At 51.6% G+C, this 18,897-nt stretch overlaps 6 protein-coding genes across 6 annotated transcripts; 2 read left to right on the top strand and 4 right to left on the bottom strand.

The window, feature by feature from the left end:
* Positions 1-528: 528 nt before the first annotated feature.
* On the top strand, positions 529-1,668 carry M436DRAFT_61118 (uncharacterized protein; the record flags this gene model as incomplete). The annotated part of the gene is made up of 1 exon (XM_013574804.1): positions 529-1,668. The coding sequence occupies one exon, from the start codon at positions 529-531 to the stop codon at positions 1,666-1,668; it is 1,140 nt and encodes a 379-aa protein (XP_013430258.1).
* A 322-nt stretch (positions 1,669-1,990) lies between these two features.
* M436DRAFT_61117 (uncharacterized protein) lies at positions 1,991-4,598 on the bottom strand (the record flags this gene model as incomplete). The annotated part of the gene is made up of 2 exons (XM_013574803.1): positions 1,991-2,075; positions 2,266-4,598. The coding sequence occupies 2 exons, from the start codon at positions 4,596-4,598 to the stop codon at positions 1,991-1,993; spliced, it is 2,418 nt and encodes an 805-aa protein (XP_013430257.1).
* Positions 4,599-4,800: 202 nt separating this feature from the next.
* Positions 4,801-7,584, bottom strand: M436DRAFT_70229 (uncharacterized protein; the record flags this gene model as incomplete). Its single annotated transcript, XM_013574912.1, has 1 exon — positions 4,801-7,584. One exon carries the CDS (start codon positions 7,582-7,584, stop codon positions 4,801-4,803), a length of 2,784 nt encoding a protein of 927 aa, XP_013430366.1.
* Positions 7,585-8,851: 1,267 nt separating this feature from the next.
* On the bottom strand, positions 8,852-13,583 carry M436DRAFT_79080 (uncharacterized protein; the record flags this gene model as incomplete). Its single annotated transcript, XM_013574994.1, has 2 exons — positions 8,852-13,373; positions 13,429-13,583. 2 exons carry the CDS (start codon positions 13,581-13,583, stop codon positions 8,852-8,854), a joined length of 4,677 nt encoding a protein of 1,558 aa, XP_013430448.1.
* A 470-nt stretch (positions 13,584-14,053) lies between these two features.
* On the bottom strand, positions 14,054-15,182 carry M436DRAFT_40502 (type-2 protein geranylgeranyltransferase subunit beta; the record flags this gene model as incomplete). Its single annotated transcript, XM_013574734.1, has 3 exons — positions 14,054-14,682; positions 14,735-15,020; positions 15,075-15,182. The coding sequence occupies 3 exons, from the start codon at positions 15,180-15,182 to the stop codon at positions 14,054-14,056; spliced, it is 1,023 nt and encodes a 340-aa protein (XP_013430188.1).
* A 1,317-nt stretch (positions 15,183-16,499) lies between these two features.
* Positions 16,500-17,770, top strand: M436DRAFT_39964 (Rho GTPase activation protein; the record flags this gene model as incomplete). Its single annotated transcript, XM_013574647.1, has 3 exons — positions 16,500-16,876; positions 16,923-17,014; positions 17,067-17,770. 3 exons carry the CDS (start codon positions 16,500-16,502, stop codon positions 17,768-17,770), a joined length of 1,173 nt encoding a protein of 390 aa, XP_013430101.1.
* Between the last annotated feature and the right edge of the window lie 1,127 nt (positions 17,771-18,897).

Here is an 18,897-nt window from a genome sequence, read left to right as displayed (position 1 = left end):
CTACCAAGTGACTCACACATGCGCGTCCTTTCGATACCTATCTTGGGGGGAACACTTGTTGATGAGATCGATGGAGTTTACATTGGAGCTGATTAGGTGTCTCCGGTTGACCCGTGAGGACTCTGACGGATCCATCTCGTAGTGTGAGCATTGGTCTTCCATCCATGTACCTTCGTGACGACTCCAGATGAAAAAGTGGTTGAGCTGCCACGGTATTAGGATGATGAAGGCTCAAGATTGATGTATGGATAAGTTGTCGTGATATATATTTGCAAAGGCAGATCCTCCCCGGTTGCCAGTCTTGCTGTTTGGAAGACTTTGTGCATTCTCTCAGTGGTTTGACCAAGCTCACCACACAAGATAACACTCGCGCGGCGCACCGTCACAACAACAAGACTTCCAGGCGCCGACGGAAGGCGCAATCAAAACATCAGTAGGATCAGCACTTCTTTCTCTTTGAGTCTTCACTTTTGCACCCAACCATCACCAACCTTTGCACTTCAACCACTTCTCATCGGCATCACCAGCATGTCTCGAAGAAACATGTCCGCGTCTCAGACGAAGCCCAAGTCACACATCCACAAATCAGGCCGTTTCTACAGGGTTCATCGCTACCTGGGTAACAAGCATAAAACAAGGCCCAGCCGCATCTCTGAACACTCGAAAAAATACCTTACTCGCATTGCGGATGATGCACGATACAGATATCGCTCGTCTGCCAAGATGAGACTCCAACATCTGCGATCCGCCTTGAAGATCTTGGAACCTGGTGCTTTCGCTCGCTACGTCCACTTGTTCGGTGTAGATGAGCCAATGCAAGCCCTTCTGGACCAATTGTATCCTGAAGAAGAGCCTGTCAAGAAAAAGAAGACCAAAGCAAAAATACTGAAGCTGATCAAGAAGTTGCCTGGAGACAAGAAATTCAAGCATCTACGCAATCTGGCGTGGAAGATGAGCGATGACAGCAAGGAGGAGCGAAATACCTTCAACGACTGGGCACTGACTCTGTTGGATGATGTGTGGCGTCCTGAATTCCAACGTGTAATCAACCAGCACCCGTTCGGCGACCCGAAGAAGAAGCAATTGGAGTTGATGAACAGACCACTCGCCAAAGTACCTTTCAGCACAAAAGAGCGTAAGTATGTGGAGGGACTTCTCTCTTTGTTGATGCGAACCTCGGAGTCCGTGGCTCGTCGACCATGGCCTCAGAAAGAACTCTGCTCATTCGATGACCCTCATGCTCAACCCGACGACGAAGCCAAGGTCAATCAGGTACGCAAAATCCGTAAGGGCATGGAGAGGGATGAACATTGCCTGGATGAATTACGCAGACGCATTGAGCATGCATGGCCAGACCACAACAAGGACCTTGGTGTTCATCGCCTCTCCATCACGGACCTGATCGATAGAGTTCGAGCTGTCGACGAAGAGGTCGTGGGCACCCCTTTGCTTCCATCCACGGCCTGCATCAAACACATCATCAAGATCGTCAACAGAACATATCCCTTGGAGAATCGTTCTTCAGCTGACAAGCACTGTGCTATGCCATCCGAGCTCAAAAAGGAGTTCAGAGCCCATCTCCACCGTATGAGTCTTTACGACAGCTGGCGTGCTACCAACCCACCTGATTCCGAGCGCTTCTCGGACGTCGTGACGGAAGCTCCTTGAAGGAAAAACCCACCACAACTACCAAATAGCCAAGTACACGTCCCCTCAACGCAATCCGCCCACGACTATCTCAAGGACAAGTTCGAAGTGTCATTGGTCTTTCGGCCCAAGTCGCTCAGATAGGAACATATGCACTTGACCACCTTCATGCTGTTCTCTCCCTTACCTTTGTCCAAGCAGTAAGTGGAACAGCCCAGTATCTGTAATTTGATAACTAACCCGCACATACAGTCATCCAGCCTTTCAACCATGAACGAAAGCAGAAAAAAAGTTTCCTTTGTTAAACGCGCGATTGTTAAGGGCTCGTTCACCTCTTTTGCTTTCAACCAATTCGGAATTGCTTCACCTGCCAGGAGCATACTGAGATCGATGACACCGATACGCGAATGTGTGTAGTCAGGGCATAACTACATTCCATAGATAGTGTAGCAGCAATCGATCAATTCATGCATTATGTATACCATGTGGAGCTTTTCTCGCTCCTGTGCATAAAATTCATCCTGTAACTCCATATCCCAAAGCCCTTCATCACTACCATGACTTGATGCTGTCGGCAAAACTGAGCCTGCTAATCATCTCAGAAGTATGCTTACCTACTGTGGAGCACAATCTGGGTTCATCTGTCCTTCCGATTTGGGCTCCTTGACCTCCTTCTCTTTCCACGCGTCATATCTCTTCCTCGTCTCAATGTGCTTGTCAAACTCCTCCACAAAGTTCAGAGACTCACTGCTCGGCACCTCCAACGAAGGCATCTCGCCAGAGACAAGCTTGCAGATATGTAGCTGGCATTGTTTATTCTTGGGTAACAGCGGAGCCATGATGACCATCATTTCTGCTTCTCTGACTTCGTTGATGAGATCTCCATCTGACAACTTCTCGAACTTGGTTGGTTTGAATGGTGCAAAGCTAGGATCTGTACGTTGACGAAGCTCATCGACGACACGGACGTATTCTCGACGGGCTTTTCTGATCGACTTGGGCATATATGGATGCTCGTCGTTCGCATCTTTGGCGGCGGCGTCGGCAAAACGGGAGAGGGTGGTTTGGAACTCCCTGACTAGTTTGCGGTCGACGTCGTTGGATATGTGATCTGGCATCGATGCCGGTGATAATGCTTCTTTCTCCGATACGGGTGCCTCCGGAGCGGTTGTGGAGTTGTACAGTATCCTTCTGGCTCGGATATGCTCGTCAAAGTCCTTCATGTACTCCAATGACTTCTTGCTAGGCGTGTCCAGCGAAAGAACCGTACCAGCAACAAGTCTACAGATATGTCTCTGGCAGTACAGGTTCTTTGGCAACAGGTTTCCATGGACCGCTATGAATTCAGCTCCTCTGACTTCACAAAGGAGCTCGAGAAGAGGCCAGGTTCTGAATTCGCTAGGCATGGGAGGCTTGAAGGTGGGGTCTGCGCGACGACGGAGTTCATTGACGACGCGGACGTATTCTCGACGATCTCTTCTCTCGGATTTGGACAAGCCTGGTTCTTTTGCGTTGGTAGTGACGATGGATGCTAGAAGAGAAACAGTGATTTGGAACTCCTTGATAAGTTTGCGATCGATGTCGTTGGAGATGTGCGCTGGTATGGATGATGGTGATGGTTTCTGTGTTCTGGATGCGGATGATTCTGCAGTGGTCCTCTTTGAGGCGATAGTGGCCTTAAAGGCTGGGTATGTTGCGTCTGTAGGCTTGGCCGAGTTTTCCGGTTCGGGGGAAGGTCTTAGAGAAAGCTTGATCTCGTCACCCATCCAAGTGACTCCTGCTTGAATAGCACTGTTGCGGATCGTATCGGAGGACTCGAATTTGGATACCAAAGGTGCTGCGTTCTGTAGCTGAAGTGCTTGTGCCCTCGCAAGTCTGGAGAAGAGTTTCTGCTTCTTCGGGTTGGAATCTGCTTCGTTGTTGAGCAACTGAAGGGCCTTCTCGGCGTACTTTATGGATCCAGGGTAGCCTCCTAGCTCGAATTGTACAGCTGAGAGGTTGGAGAGTGGTGCAGGATCATTGGGAGTAAGCGACAGAGCTTCAAAGTATGCCTTGGTCGCCTCATCGAATAAGCGCTTGCGATACAGATCACTACCGCGATTACGAGCTTCGGTGGACTTCTCTTCCACGGTTGGTGAGGCAGTATCCGGATCATCCTCGCGTTGCTGGATCTTGTCTGGAGGTTGTGCTGAGTTCGAGTCGTTGTCTTGGAAGTTGCCTTGGGCCGTTGATGAGGAGGCATTTATCTCATCTTGGGTTTTCTGAGCTTCGACTGGAGGTTGTGCTGATGTCGGCTGTTTGGAGGGGCCATTAGAAGAAGTCTTTGTTGCAGCAGCGGCGGCCCTGGCTTGGTGCTCTGCCTTTATCTTCCTCTCCCATACGGCCCAGTCCTCTGCTTCCTCCTCGGAAGAGTCATCTGAAGAAGAATCGTCGGCCCTGGCGTCTTCAACGCGACGTTTCTTCCTCTGTTGGGAGTCTGAATCATCAGAGGAGTCGCCTGAAGAGGAAGAGGAAGAATCATCGTCTTCGCTGTCGGAATCGTCAGAGTCGCCAGGATCGTCCTCGTCGTCAGAATCGCTAGACTCATCAGAATCATCAGAGTCAGAATCTTCGGAGTCAGAACTGTCGGAATCGTCAAAGGTACCAAAGTCACCATACTCAGAACCCATGTGCGGTATACCAGCGTCTCTGAGCATCGAACCAAAGCCATTTGCCTCAAGTCCATACATGAAGTCGCCCAGAGCGCCATCACCAAAGGGAGACATGTCGAATGCAGGTGATAAGACTTCTCTGATCTGTCGACGACGTCGGATAGTTGTGTTTCCGCGTCCGTTTGAGTTGCGTGGTGCAGAAGGGCGAGGTTCAGAATCATCAGTCTCCCAATCCGAATCAGAATCGGAAGATGCAAGAGAGGCAGGAGAGTCAGGCGAGGCCGCCATCGATGGACTCATTGTTTCGATGTGAATTTGTCAATTGCGCACGAAGAAAAGAGCGGACGTGAGATCTGTGTGTCAAGGTGTGTGTATTTGTTTGCTCGTCAGTCTTGGCTCTTTATATTCCGGACTGCCCTCGTATGTGATCGTAAATCGTGGTTTCAATTTGAGGCAACATCTTTTCGATAACCTTCGCAACACCATCATAAAAGAAGACAACTTAGAAACGATTCTGTCTCAACAGCCAATCCACGGCCCGGTCCACTCTCAACCCACTACCCATATCCGTGATCCTCAACGCCTCCTTTGCCTGTGCATTTGAGAAACCGATATCCATGATTTTGTTGATGGCGTGTCCACTCGTATCCTCAGCCAGTCCATCGAAACTCAGCATGCTCAATCTGTTGAATGTGTCGACTCTGTCTTCGATGATCGGGCTGACTTTTCTTGGTGACCATGACATGGTCTGTGAAGGGGATCTGGGAGATGTGGGTGTCGAGGTCCTTCTTGGAGACGGTCTCTTGTGGACCTCTGGAGCGAGTGCACTGTCATGGCGACTCAATGCGCATGGTGTGGCGTCAGTCTTTCGGTTTCTTTGCGACATTTGACGATGAGCAAGATTCATCTCTTCGTTTTGACGCTTTCGGAGTGACGTCCTGGTGACATCTTGCGTCTGTGTGCCGGCCGTGGAAGCAAGAAGTCTTTCTTCGTAAACCTGGGAGACAGGCTCTCGGAAGAATCTCTGACGAGTCATACCAGAATGCGGAGGTGTCCAGTCTGTCCAATCGTTCAGATGAGCAAAGTCAAGACCAGCATTCGCATCATCAAATCTTGCGAGCTCCAAAACCACCGATGGTCCGAGAGACAGAATGTAGGCTATCCACTCTTCGATCACACGGCTTTGTACCGCTGGATTTCCGACATGTTCACCGATTGGCTGGAATAGACCACAGCTGTGTGCTTTTGCTGTCTCACCTTCGTAAGGTTGCATCAGAGCGTAAAGACATATCCAGATTTCTAACATGTCGTAGAGTTGTTCGGCAGACAGACCAGCGCCGTTTCCACCCGCGAAATGTTCTGGAGCGTTGAGAAGGATACCATCGATCTCGATGTCCGGACTGAAGCTCAGGGTGGCAGCACAGCCTTTTTGATGTGCTAATATGCCGCCCTTGAGCCAGTCAATCTGACCCTTGTTGTCGTTCTCCCGTCCTCTATCGCAGCCAAACATCTTGCAGAAAGACCAGATACGGTAGATGGCATCTTCGAATCTTGTGCAACCTCCAGTCATGAGACTAGAGATGGTCTCCGGACGAACCAACGACTGGCACTTGGTGACAATGATTGCCTTGAGCTCGTTGACAACCGCTCGATCATGCAGCACGCACGAGACGTAGGCTGAAGGAGAGATTTCAGTGTCCTCGAGGAAGTCTGTTGGCATGAAATTGCCGAATGGAAAAGGAGAAAGCTCTCTCAACTCCCAGGCTGGCGGCGAGACATTGAATAACACAGACTTCAACAATCGTAGCTTGTTGCCCTCAAAATACTTCCTCACGGTCTTGTTCACCATCGAAACCGTCCTGAGATCTTCGAAGGACTTTGAAAAGGCCAGGATCCTTGAGCACACTGCCTCTTGCTCAAAAGCCAAAGCTGGTGATCTCTTTCCCGACGAAGCATTCCAAGACAGCCACATTGATCCGAGATCGGCAGACAACGAGCATCGGGCGCTTGAGACTCTACGAACGTCTCCTCCACGGCTGTCGCTTTCTCTGAGCTTTCTGTGTGGTACTGACTGCTGGCGAACTGGTGTGGTCATCGCCGCAGGCACCACTTGTGCCAGAGTGGATTGCATCCACTGGCGCTTGCGTGACTTCTTAGGCAAGGTCGGTGCTCGGGACACGTCGTCGATAGTGTGACGGTAGTTCAATGCCTGGTGGGCAGTGGCCTCGTTAGGCGATGTTGCCGAGAGCCCTTCGGTAATCGTGCTGAGCTGCGTTTGCAAATCCAAAACAGCCTCGCTAAAGGTAGGACTCGGAGCACGATTGCTTGGGTGAGTAGCAGGTCTGAGGTACTGAGATTTAGAAGTATCGCAGGAGACACTCTTGTGTTCTGCTGCGTCATCAAAGATGCCTGCCTTGACTGGATCGGTGATGGAGAAAGCGGCGCTTGCAGACCGCTTGGGCACGTCCAGGTAGTTCCAATGCGAGTTTGGTACAGCTACGTTCGGAGAGTCTGATCCCAAGCTTGTCGTCGACGAATGTCTGCTATAACAGGAGACAATGTCGAAGATATCATCTTGGGAGATCGTGTTGCTCGAGACCGAAGATCTGTTGTTGTCGCGACTTGATAGGGATGTGGCCTCGCTTCGAGAATTCCCCACCACGGGACCTGTAGTACGAAAAGCTGGGTGAATGGAAATCTGGTCTGAATTCGTGGTCTGCGATCCTGAAGATTGCCGAGAAGTGATTGCAGTATGGTTGGCGCGAGTGGACTTCAACGGTTGAGGTGGTATCGGTGCTTCCTCGCCCAGAATCTGTCGTAGTTTGCTGCATGGAATTTGTACTGACAGTCGTGGTCGGCCTGTCTTGTCTGCCTTTGGCGTTGATGGTGTGGTAGTCGGAATTTGGAATGTCGACTCTGCCTTTCGCTTAAGACTTGATTCGACGTCCCAGAGAGCCACTCCATCACGCCAGATTCCAATCCTGCTATCAGATACTCCCCGTGTCTGGCTACCGGACCCGATGACGCAATTGTTGAGTGGGGAGGCAGATTGACTTGTGCTGAACGGACTCTTCCTTCCAATGGCTTGCAAGATCTCGTCGTTTGGAGAGACAGCCATGGCGATATCCAAAGCAGACATTAGACGTGCAGCCTTACGTGCCGGTACTGCATGCAAGACCGTACCCTCTTGGTTCCTCGATGGATGTCTTAGTTTGCTCAACCAAGAGCTCTTCTTCGGGCTGGTTGGGGATGCAGTCTGTTTTGTTCCAGGGTATAGGTCTGCCATGGCTTCGCGGATCAATGAGGTTGTGGGAGCAGGAGTGTCTGTTCCTCGTCTAGAAAATATGGACACGCTCCTCCTACACTCATGATCGATCTGACATGAAGAGCGGGAATATGATTGATGGTCCATAGTAAAGCTGACAAAGGATGACACCTGGTGAGTTAGATAGCTTATTCGAATGTGACATAGACCCGTTTGGTTCAATCTCCGAGCGCAGATTTGGGGATTCCTGTGAGACCACCGATATTATATGTCCGAGAGGAAAGAAAGGTATGACATGGCTGAGAAGCAAGGTGACACTGGGCATCACGGCAAGATAATGGAAGACACGGGTGCGAGTATGGGATGCTGTCCCGCCAATACATCCACGAGCTTCTCACAGACTGCAACATCCCGGCAGCCGAAGCAATCAAGTACCAACTAGGTTGACAAAGATTGGACGAGTCCGCGAGTCGACAAACATGGAGTGTTGGAAGCACACGCAGGTAAGCTGAAAAGATTGGCCGAGGCCGGTCCCCGCTGTTGCGTCCGAAAATAGACTCTTTGCAGCGTTGGCTCCCCGCTTCGGAGTATTGATTGGCCAATCTTGGTGATCTTCTGCTGCCTTCTCGCAGATCCGACGAGGTCTTTCAATAACTACGAGGAGGTCTCTTTGCTCGATTATATATGAATCTGTATAGGAAACATCGCTTACTGTGACGGTTGCCAGCTGAGAAGTAGTCATGTGGCTGTTCAATAGTATACGCCCAAAATCTTATCACATCTCCAGATCGGGCCGTGCAGAAATCTCCTGCAGCTAACGGAACCATCGTCCAGCTTGCATCGATAGGGCGGAGTACCGAACCATGGACCAAATTTTGAGAATCCCGGAAGCTGTATTTGGAAATAGGATTCGGGCTATCTGTGCATCCTCACTCCATACAGTTGGTGTTGGTCTCGTGCTTATGATCTCCAGAGCATACGAATGCTTGGGAGGACAGAACAGCAGCTCCATTGCAAATCAGGCGTGCTGTAGTGACCCAGGGCTGACGTTGATGACTGCTGACCGCAGCCTCCCGCTGTACGTCTGACGGCTCCCGACACATCCCCAGACAGCATTCGTCACTTGTGCTCTGTAGTTAAAACATGTGGATTGACTTCATAGATATGCATTCTATGTGATACTTGGAAGCGACCTGCAGGTGCTATGGTGTCAGACAGTCCTGAGATGCTACGGCTGCCACGACGATAAACTCCTTCCCGACTACTGCATTCACATTCATCCTCCTCGTCACCAGTATGGCAAAGCATTAACTCCTCTCCTCTCTTCGCGGTCGGCCTCGGCCTTTTTTGCAAGATTCTCGAGACTCTGCTCTGTTGTCTCTTCCTCGCTGTCATCGTCTTCGCTCGACGAAGACTCGTCGTCGCTGTCCTGGTGGGAGACTCGCATTACAGGCTGGGTTGCGGGTCTAGGTGTATGGCCAATGGCACTGACTGACCTCTGGATTGGCTGTGTTGCAGGCATGATAGCGGCAAAGTCGTCCACTTCCTCGACAACCGCCACGTTACCTCTCTCGCGCTTGCGTCTTTCCATCGAGCGTTTGACGCCTTGTGCTATCATATGGCTCAGGATTTGCTCTTCGTTCACGTTGTTGAGGTTTGACTGTTTCCAGAAATCTTCAGGAGCCATATTCGCAGCATCCCGCATTCTCTGATCCGCCTGACGTATGAGCTCCGCTGAATCCTGCGCGTTATCCCAATCAAAGGCGTGCGGATTGATGACTCTGCCATCATTGGGATCGTTGGCAGGCTGACTGGAAGCGAAGTTTTTGACAACGAAATTGGGTGCGACTTTCTTGACAGGTTGAGTCGATGCCGGCTGGTCAATCTTGCGTTTCTGAGAGACTGGCGGGGCCTGAGGGTGGTTCCCAAGGGCTTGACCTTTCTCCAACATGGTCTTGACGCTTTCTTCGACGCTCAGAGATGGCCTCTTCCCTTTTGATCGTCCTACCGACCGTTTGCTATTGGCTGTAGTACGAGCAATCGATGGCGGATCTGCAATGCTATCGTGCTCCGAGAGATTTGTTGCAACCGGTTCTTTTGTTATGGTCTCATGACCGTTCTCTACCGGCTTCTTGATTTGCTTTCTCAAGCCTCCCCCCTTCAGGAGGTCAGGGAGTGGATTCAATTGTGGTGGCATGAACGACTCTGCATCGTCTAGGATGCGGCTTCCCTTTCTGCGGCCTTGTGATCTACGTGCTTTCTTGCTGCCTGATGCGTGCTCTGGAGAGGTCTTTGAGGAGTGAGCCGCTGGGTATGTGGAAGGTCCTTCAAAGAGACCCTTCGATTTGAAGGGTGACAAAGGTGAAGTTTCCTGTAGGTGTGAAGCAGTTGACGGCACCTTCACGGCTTTCGAAGGCGAAGAAGTAAGTATGCTCATTGCCTGTTCTGCGATACCATTTTCCTTCGACGCCGTGGAAGCTTTGTCGGGTATTATTTGAGACTGACTCCTAGGGGGGGCAGCGGCGTCTGCGTTCGGTGCACGCTCGGTGGTCGATATGGGAGGGTGAAAAGGTTTGGTGGGAGGCTTCAGTAATGCCGCCTCTCTATCGGAAGGCACGCTAGGCCAGTCTCCTTCTGGCTGGACATCTGAAGAATCGCTTCGATAACAGTCAATCTTCTTAACATCGTCTGTATCTGAGTTCATTTGTGGTGAGTTTTCTTTCTCGTTATTCGACGTATTGTGATTGCTCGCAACGGGAATTATCGGTCCAAGTCTTTCGGTTGCGAGCTGCCCAGAGTCGTCGCCGGTAGGTGATGTGTCAACATCAGCATTTTGATCTGGTATTGCCGTCCTGATGTTGTCCTGAGCTCCAGCTTCTGGGCTTGAACTAGGGAGCACTGGAGTGGAATGGGTGGCATGCTGGATTTGGTCCTCTTCCATCATGAAATTGTCCTCTTCTTCTTCCTCTTCTTCTTGGTCACTGACTGCGTTTTCTGCTGTGCTCATCTCGAATTGAGGCAGTGCGTCGCCTTGAGTCGCGGTCAGATCGTTGTGTTCGACAGGTGTATCCAACTTCTTTCGAGGCTCTCTGTGTGTACTGGAGCTTAACTTGGTAATCGGAACAGAAGGCACGGCCGATGAGAAAGATGACCCTGATTTCATGGCAGATTGGAGGGCCGCAGTTCCGAGAAGAACTCCAATCTTTGATCTCGGCGTAGGAGCAACAGGAGGACTACTCCTCAAATCGCTTGCAGTAGGAGAGGCTAAGCTTCTTTGGTGATGCTGCATGCTGGCCTCTACATTCTTCCTCTGCGGGCTCTTCACGGGACTACTACTGTACATGGCTTCCGATCGTTCAGCGACAGCGTTCAGCTCTTCGTCTGTGATGTCCTTGTCATCATATGACGATTCTTCATCGGAAGAGATGAATATACTGTCGTCGATGGCGATATGCGCACGCGGAGTGGCAGATACAGTCGATGATCTCCCCACAGAAGCAGGTGTCGACTTTTTCGCGGAAGATGTTGATAGTTTTTGGCCATCACGTAGGAAAGCTAGCTTTGATTGCCGCAAGCTCTTAGCCGTGGACACGCCTGGCGAAGTCAGTTCACGTAGTTTGTTGTCCTGCGTAAGACTCTTGACCGCATTGGACCCAACGGGCTGCGTGGCAGAGAACGAGGCGAAGGTGACACTGGGCCTGTCACGAGCAGGATTGGAGCCCGCGCCGACTTGGCTACGTCCAAGTTTTGCCATAGCAGATCGTGCCATTACTTGAGGAGCTTTTTGATCTGGCGTTGCTAGTGCTGGAACCTTCGAGGCGCTAGACGCCTTTGAGTCGGACTGCTTGAATCGAGGAGTGGCTTCTGCAGCCGCTGCGGTCTTTTGTTTCTTGTAAGAGGGAATGACAACTTGAACTTCGACGTTTGAAGATCTTCGCTTCTTGGTGCCTTGACTCGAAAGCGACGTTGCACTTGATCCGGATTCTGGGCTTAGAACATCGGTTCTCTTTGTGCTAGAAGCTAGATGAGGTGTATGGGTTGTGATCAAAATTTCAGTGCCAATGCTACTTCCCATTGGACGTTCGGGACATGGCTGCACTGGACGACCGGCTCGTTCGTCGATCGCTGCTTGCTTTTTCCAGGCGGAGAATCGCTGGTTGTAGTCCTCATTGCGCTTGATGTCGTCGTTGAGGCGGCGCCGCTTGATTTGATCACCTTGTTTTTGTGCTTCCTCAGAAGCTTCAAGAACTCTCCGTTGTCTCTCTCCCTTTACTCTCCGTTCTTCTGTGCGCTCTTTGTCGCTGTTGAGCATAGACTTGCGATGCGACATGTCTTCCACCTCTTTCGCTCTGACATTACCCGACTTCTTCTTGAACTCTCTAGCTTTATCCCGCTGCGGTTCAATTCTCTCACGAGTTTCCGGGTCGTGCTCAAACAGGAACTCAACAGAAGGAGATCTTCCAAGGTTCACAGGGGTTGCTTTGGCCGCTGCTCGTTTTGCATTCTGGAACAAGTTACCGGCTCTACTGGTGACTTGCTCCGGGAGGCGAAGAGGAAAGAACTCTTGGGCGACACGTTTCATCTCGACGTTCTCAATGCGACAGGCAAGAAGGAAGTCATCCTCTTCTGGTGTGAACTTCTCGTTCGGTCCAGTGGAGGGATTTCCGTTCCTTAGCTGTTTTTCGTAGTTGCTGCGTGCAAGTTTGGTCTTGTCTTCTTCTTCCAGTCGCTTGCGGTTCTCGACATAGCGATGTTTGACGCTATCATCGGATCGGTTGCGGAAACGATGGTCGTGTAGAGTTTTCCAGGCCTGGTTGCTGCGTATTGCGCGGATAAAGTATGTATCTTCATCTTCGGTCCAAGTGGCTGCCAGACTAGCTTTTCGTTGTTGAACAACCAAAGGGTTATCCTTGGTCATGGCAGCTGCCTTCTTCCTGATACTATCGACACTTCTGTTTGGGAAGTTGGGCTTCATTTCCGCAGGGTTGAGTCCTTTGGCAAGGCCATCAATCAGCATATCCTTCTCGTCCTCTGTCCAAGGTTTGGAAAGGTTTCGCGCGTTGATGTCGCGAGTCTCGCTGCTGTCCAGGCTCTTTCTCTTGTTGCTCTTCGACGAACGAGCCGGTGTCTGCGAGATGGAGCTGCTGAGGCGCGGCTGGGAATCCTCTGAGATGGGGTCGGCCGAGTCGAGTGCGGGTTCACTGTCTACCGGTACTTCAGCGGAGGACTTTCTGTTGCGTGCATATGCAGTGGGCGGTTTCTGGGCGCTCGGGACCGCATCGAGGGTGGTATATTGGGAGGCCGTGTTGGCTGCCCTAGAAGGAGTCGCCAGACGCTGGACAGCTTTAAAGACTTTCTGGGGCGACCCGAGTTCCGGAGATTGGACAAGGTGGTCTTCGTAAGAGTCTTGTGAAAGTAGCTGCGAGCTTGGGATGGCCTGGTCGCTACGTGCGACGCGGGTGCGAGGAGGCAGTGCTGGCATAGCGAATCCATCCTTGTCGAGGCGCTTCTCGGCTGGACGCTCGTGTGATTCGACCGGACGGTCTGGATGGAGGTTGTCAAGAGTAGTGCCGTAACGATCGAGTTCGGTGCGTCGCCGGTTGATGTTTTCTTGTTCTTGGGCCGTGGGAGCCACTATCGGAGGGTGGAGGTAAGAGTCGAATGGTACAGTGTCGTCTCTGCCATGAAGCAATTGTTGGACGTGTACGATCCGCTCGGTGGGTGGGAACTCTCCGAGTATGTCTTGGACGGTATCGCGCATGTCAATATCAGCTCCGGTGCTGTCCTGTATCTTCTTGATGTAGCAATCACTGGCGACATATATCAGCTCGGCGGTATCACGTTAGACGTCTGGTCTCTACTCACTTCCTGCGTCCACGGCTATAATTCTCTTTGTAGCGTTGCTGGAATCGAGTCCAGACCTGTTGGAAGGTGTCATCCGGATTAACAACAAGAGCGAGTTTCTCAATGTCTCCTTCAGGCGCTTCAGGAGGCCTGAGTACCCACACGGTGATACGCATCGCGGCCGGGGGAAGATAAGGTGGGCCGTTGGGAGGTTGTACAGAAAGATTGGAGGAATGGAGAGAGCTCCCGGCTGGGTGACGCGCACGCGACTTCGCTGCGGGAACGCGTTTGACCAGCGGTCAAGCACTTTGCGGAAGTCCACTTCACTTCTGACTTTACAAGCACGATGAATATCACACCCTTCAACCTTCACTAGAGGGCACTATTCTAGTCTCTGCTTGCGAGGGGTCAATGCTTGTGTAATGTTCAAGGCGTCTGCTGCACACGTACGAATACCTAGGATCTGATCTAATCTAATCTTATCAAGTATACCGACCGTTTCACATTAGCTTCGAGCGACCCTGACCCGTTGATGAACGCCTTGACCAATCGTTCACGGTTACTCGAAATTCATCGAATTGTACCGGTCCGTGATGTGGACAGAGAAGCAGAGGCTGTTGACGTTGGTTCGTGTATTCGGGGTGCGCTACTTACTTGTCCGACCGAGCACTCGGTCCGTTACGTCTTTAGGCATACAGTAGATAGGATCAATCTTTTGCAGTCCGGGGTATTGCAGCAGACTGAGACCAGCGATACCGAAATGTGTGTGAAACACATCAACCATGTCACCCGCTCTGTCTGAGATGCCGCCCATGTTTGGGTCCTGACATTTCAAAATGAACTCTGCTAGCTTGGTCTGATCGATCCAGTGGATTCTGTCGATCATTGCCAGACTACTCACGACCCACCAGCTGTAACACACATCTTCAAGCTTCTCTGGTCTACCGTTGAGGCCGCCATTGGGAAGCTGTCTTTCGCTGAGCCAGCCGCCAAGCTTATCTATGTCGACAAGATCCAGACGGTTCGCGATGGCAAGAGTCCCAACGCAGGTAAAGACTTGACCCGAATGTGATTCTGCTCCTGGGCCCGTTCCATAGCCACCATCGAAGTTTGCGCAAGACTGTACGTGTTCTATAGCCTTGTCGACATCGACCAGATGTATCAGACCGAGCAGGGAGAGGGCATTGAACGCACCGTAAAGGAATCGAGTGTCGGTCTCACCCCACTCGTCACCAGCGAAAGTGCCGTTACCAGGTTTCTGAAGACTAGCGATGACTATAGCTTGTCAGCGACGTGACTGAGCATTCGCTCGTTGGTATATACTGACAGCGACCTATGCGAAGCTTGCCCCCAGGTATCTTTTGCTCTAGGTCTGCAAATGCATCCAAGGTGGCGAGTACTTGGACAGCACTGACGGTGTAGAGCATGTGAGGATCGTGGCCGGGCGCAGCACCAAAGCCGCCGTTCTCGTGTAGACAGGAGAAGACGAAGTCCAGCAAACCGGATCTGGGCAAGGCATCTGGTTGGCTGAGCAGGTAGAGTGGAGTGATGCCCCAGTATATACCGCTCATACGCAGGTGTTCGGTGAGCCAGTACTCGAGTTCATGCTTCCGCTGTTTCTAGCGTCAGTAAGCAGGGCGAGCGGCGGGGGCACGATGGCGGCGGACCGTGTCGAGAGACTGTATGTAATCGACGTGTTTCTGAGCGTAGAGTTGCAGTTGGGAAGGCAGTTCAGAGATGGCTCCTCCGCGTCCGGGGCCGGCGACGAGGGACATGGCAGTGGATGGTAGGCGGATCGACAGGGTGGATACGAAGCAGCGGTGGAAGGAGCGGGTGTCGACAAAGAAGGCGCGGGGTTGGTTGGACTTTCCATTCCTCAGGCGACATTTGAGACCCCTGGACGCGCACCTTCTCGAGTCGTGCAACAGCCCACGAGCTTTGCCTGACACACTTGATCGAGCCACCTCATCAATCAAGACAACACGCTCCTTCCCTCCATTCTCGCCGACCATCTGCCTCTCTCTATTCTCTCTATTCTCTCGTGCCCGCCGTAGTAGCAGCAGCAGCAATTATTGCCGAAGCGCATAAGTCGTGCATTGCTAGACAAAGGCGCGTCTCGCTACCGGGGACAGTGCAGCCGAGCCCCCCTGTTGAAAGCGTCCGCAACAAGAAAGGGAAGCCCACCGTGTTCGCTCCCACCCTAGACGTTGATGGGTGAATCCGTTCACGCAGGCACGCAGCAGCAGTAGCAGCACTCCGAGACACGCCTCTACCCAGCCTGCCCGTCTGCGCAAGCACTCTCGAGGCGACAATGGCTCACAAATCTCCCTCGACCCTGGCCGACTCCCGCCCAAAACACATGAGCAGTCCCATTTCGCTCCACGGAATCGACATTTCTTCTCTAGACGCTCGCGATGTCTTTGGCTTGACTATGGGCAGTGACCTGTCCTCGCTGCCTTCGGCCTCACCCGACCTCTCGCGCGCGCGTGAAGATGTCGACCGCCAGAACTCGCGATCCGCTCACAGTCCTTCTCTTTCTGCTGGCCGCATTACCGACGACGACCATGTCTCTCACTTTGACCCACCACCCGAATCTCGTTCTCGCTCAGTCTCTACCTGGATCTACCCCTCCAGGCAACCTACGGGCTCCTCTCCAGCCTTGTCTATTCGTGCAAAAGACAGCGACAACCCTTTGAGTGAGTCTGAATTGTGCCTGCTGTTACATGCGTCACTGACGGTACTGTCTACTAGCTGCTCCTGTACCGACCATTCCTCCGCTAGATCAAAGCCAGCGCCCGTTCACCACCGCTGCTTCACATCCCTCTCCAGTCGTCTCTTCCACTTCAGCCTCCAATCTCAACTCGAACAATACAAAACCCAAGCCCACTAAAAAGCGCATGCCTGTCCTAGGAAGATCGAAGTCACTGCGTGCAGAAGACCAGCTCAACGACCTGACCGACAGCAAACCCAAAACAAAGTCGCCTGTACTTAAGCAGTCCAAGCACGGTGTACACAGCAAATCTACGCCAGCTATCGAAATGCCGCCCATGCAAAAGCCTCTACCTGACAACAGCCGCAAGTTCATGGGAATCATGCGCGACCGCTCGCAAGACAGAGCCGATGTCGACTCGAGCAACAAAGCAAAGGTCAAGAAGGACAAGGCCCAGGACCGCGAGGGTCACATGTACAAGAACAACAACTCATCGGCCTTCTTCGACTTCCGCCAGAGTTCATCACGCGCAACAGACGGTATCACCAAGGCCAGCAAAGGCTTCCTGAGCAAGATTACCCGTGGTGGTAGCAACCACGGCAAACCTCACCATGTTACTGACGATGGAGACTATGTCGTACAAGTGCTCAACAAGCCCTTGATTGAGCAGACGCGCCTGACGCGTATCGCGCAATCGTATGACGACTGCAAGGATAAGACCGAGTTCTGGATGCCCGCTCTGCCGTGGCGCGCGATTGAGTATGTCTTCTGGTTCCTGTTCATGTCATGTGCTGACCTTCTGCAGTTATCTGAACGGAAAATGTGAAGAAGAGGGCCTCTACAGAGTCTCGGGTGGTGTCGCCAACGTCAGAAAGTGGAGGAGACGCTTCGACACGGGTAAGCATCTCAACTTCTCAATCATATCGAATATGCGCTGACTCGTGCACAGAACTCGACATTAATCTTCTGGACGAATCGGAACTGTACGATGCCAGCATTATCGCATCTCTCTTCAAGGAGTGGATTCGTGAGCTTCCCGAGGACATCTTCCCCAAGGACGCCCAACACCGCATCACCTCTCAATTGCCTACCGAAATACCCGACAAAGGCTTCGTTCCTGAGGTACTACGCCGTGAGCTCCAGCATCTTCCACCATTCAATTACTATCTCCTTTTCGCCATCACTTGCCATCTCAGCCTGTTGCTCGAGTATCAGCACAAGAACAAGATGACTCTGGATAACTTGTATCGTTGCTTCAACCAATCTCTGAAGCTTGATGGCCGTATTTTCTACACTCTCGTCGGAAACTGGCGCTTGTGCTGGGCTGGCTGTGTCACCGAAAACGATTACCTGGTCAAGGAATACGACTACCTGAAGCACCCTTATCCTCAGTTCATTCAGGACAGTCTGGCAGCCAACGAGCGTGCCATCTCATCCTCTGAGGGCAGTGCTCCACCTGCCAACGACACTTTCACTCCCGAAGTCCAGCGCCCTGCAACCTCGCATACTCTGTTTTCGCAATCCAGTGAGAGTGATGAACCGTTCATCACTCCTGTCAAGAAAAATAACCGCAGCTCTTCTGATGTGACTGGCCTGTCACCGATGCGTTTCAACTCGAGTCCACTCTACCGCGGACCGACATCCAACCCTTGAAGAGGCTGGATGCATCGACATCATGGCGTCGTCTTTTTCTTAACACTCGTGGACAGGTATTGCGGTCCTTTTTCCACAAGACGAGTGACTCAACTGGGCTGGACCTTGTTTTGGACTCCTCCGAGATCGACGGCGTCTGTTTCGCTCTCTTCATCACTTGCTTCTTTGCTTCTTTGCCTTTGCCCCTTCCTTCGATTTTTGTATGTACGAGTTGATATACCCCTCAATGTTGTTTTTTTGTGCTTTTCTTTTTCTTTTGCTAGGCGTTCTCTGGGGTCGGCGATCTGGGCGGTGGGAGGTGTCGAAAAGCAAGAAGTGGACAAAAAAGGAGCAATGGCAGTCTTTGCCTGTGTACGATCAAGCGATTTTTTTACTTTGCAGCGACGAAGAAAAAGAGATAGGGGGACGTAATGGCGGACCGTTTTAGTGGCTGGCCTGCTTGGGTCTTGAATGCAAGATGAGATATGAAACTTGTTCTTCCAAAGTCTTTGTTGAGTGTGCTGTGTTCTTCCATGAACCCTGCCTCGAGCCTCCTGGGTACCGTTTCAGGGGCATCTGGTTGGGAGGAGCACCCTGTCGTCACAATTCATCTACCACTAGGACTTCCAGCTGCATTCTGATGGACATCTCATACTCGCTGTGATATACAGATATCTCCATCTATCTTCTCATGCTATATCTGTGTCAATCAATGCTATCGTTGGTGTGATGCGTAAAAATTAAATCCGAAGTTAAAGCTTGACTGTAAATCTACCATGAACCATGTCTACCTGTGACTTGTCCATAACACTCTGTCCACACACATGTCCGATTGCGGTCAGAGGGATGCAGAAGAAAAGTCACACGAATCGGTGACTGTTCCGAGTGCAATGAAAAAGCATCGATTGGTGTCGTGCATCGAACGAAAACATGGCAAGCTCTGTATACCATGATAACCTCTCATTCGCGTTCACCACGACTTGGCTACATGAATGTATTTTGGTGAGGTGCAGGAAAGGGTTCTTCAAGTAATTCAGAGGATACGAGAAGCATAGAGAAAGATAAGAGGAAAGCTTAGAGACTCTTCAAAAGGCGTGCAGATCAGCGTGATCGGGTGTCATTTCACAAACCGAAAGTGTAGAGAGGAA

The sequence above is a fragment of the Aureobasidium namibiae genome (genome assembly GCF_000721765.1).
Source record: "Aureobasidium namibiae CBS 147.97 unplaced genomic scaffold scaffold_3, whole genome shotgun sequence".
Taxonomy (NCBI): Eukaryota; Fungi; Ascomycota; class Dothideomycetes; order Dothideales; family Saccotheciaceae; genus Aureobasidium; species Aureobasidium namibiae.
The sequence above is the reverse complement of the archived record's forward strand: the minus strand, read 5'-3'. Positions and strand labels throughout refer to the sequence as shown.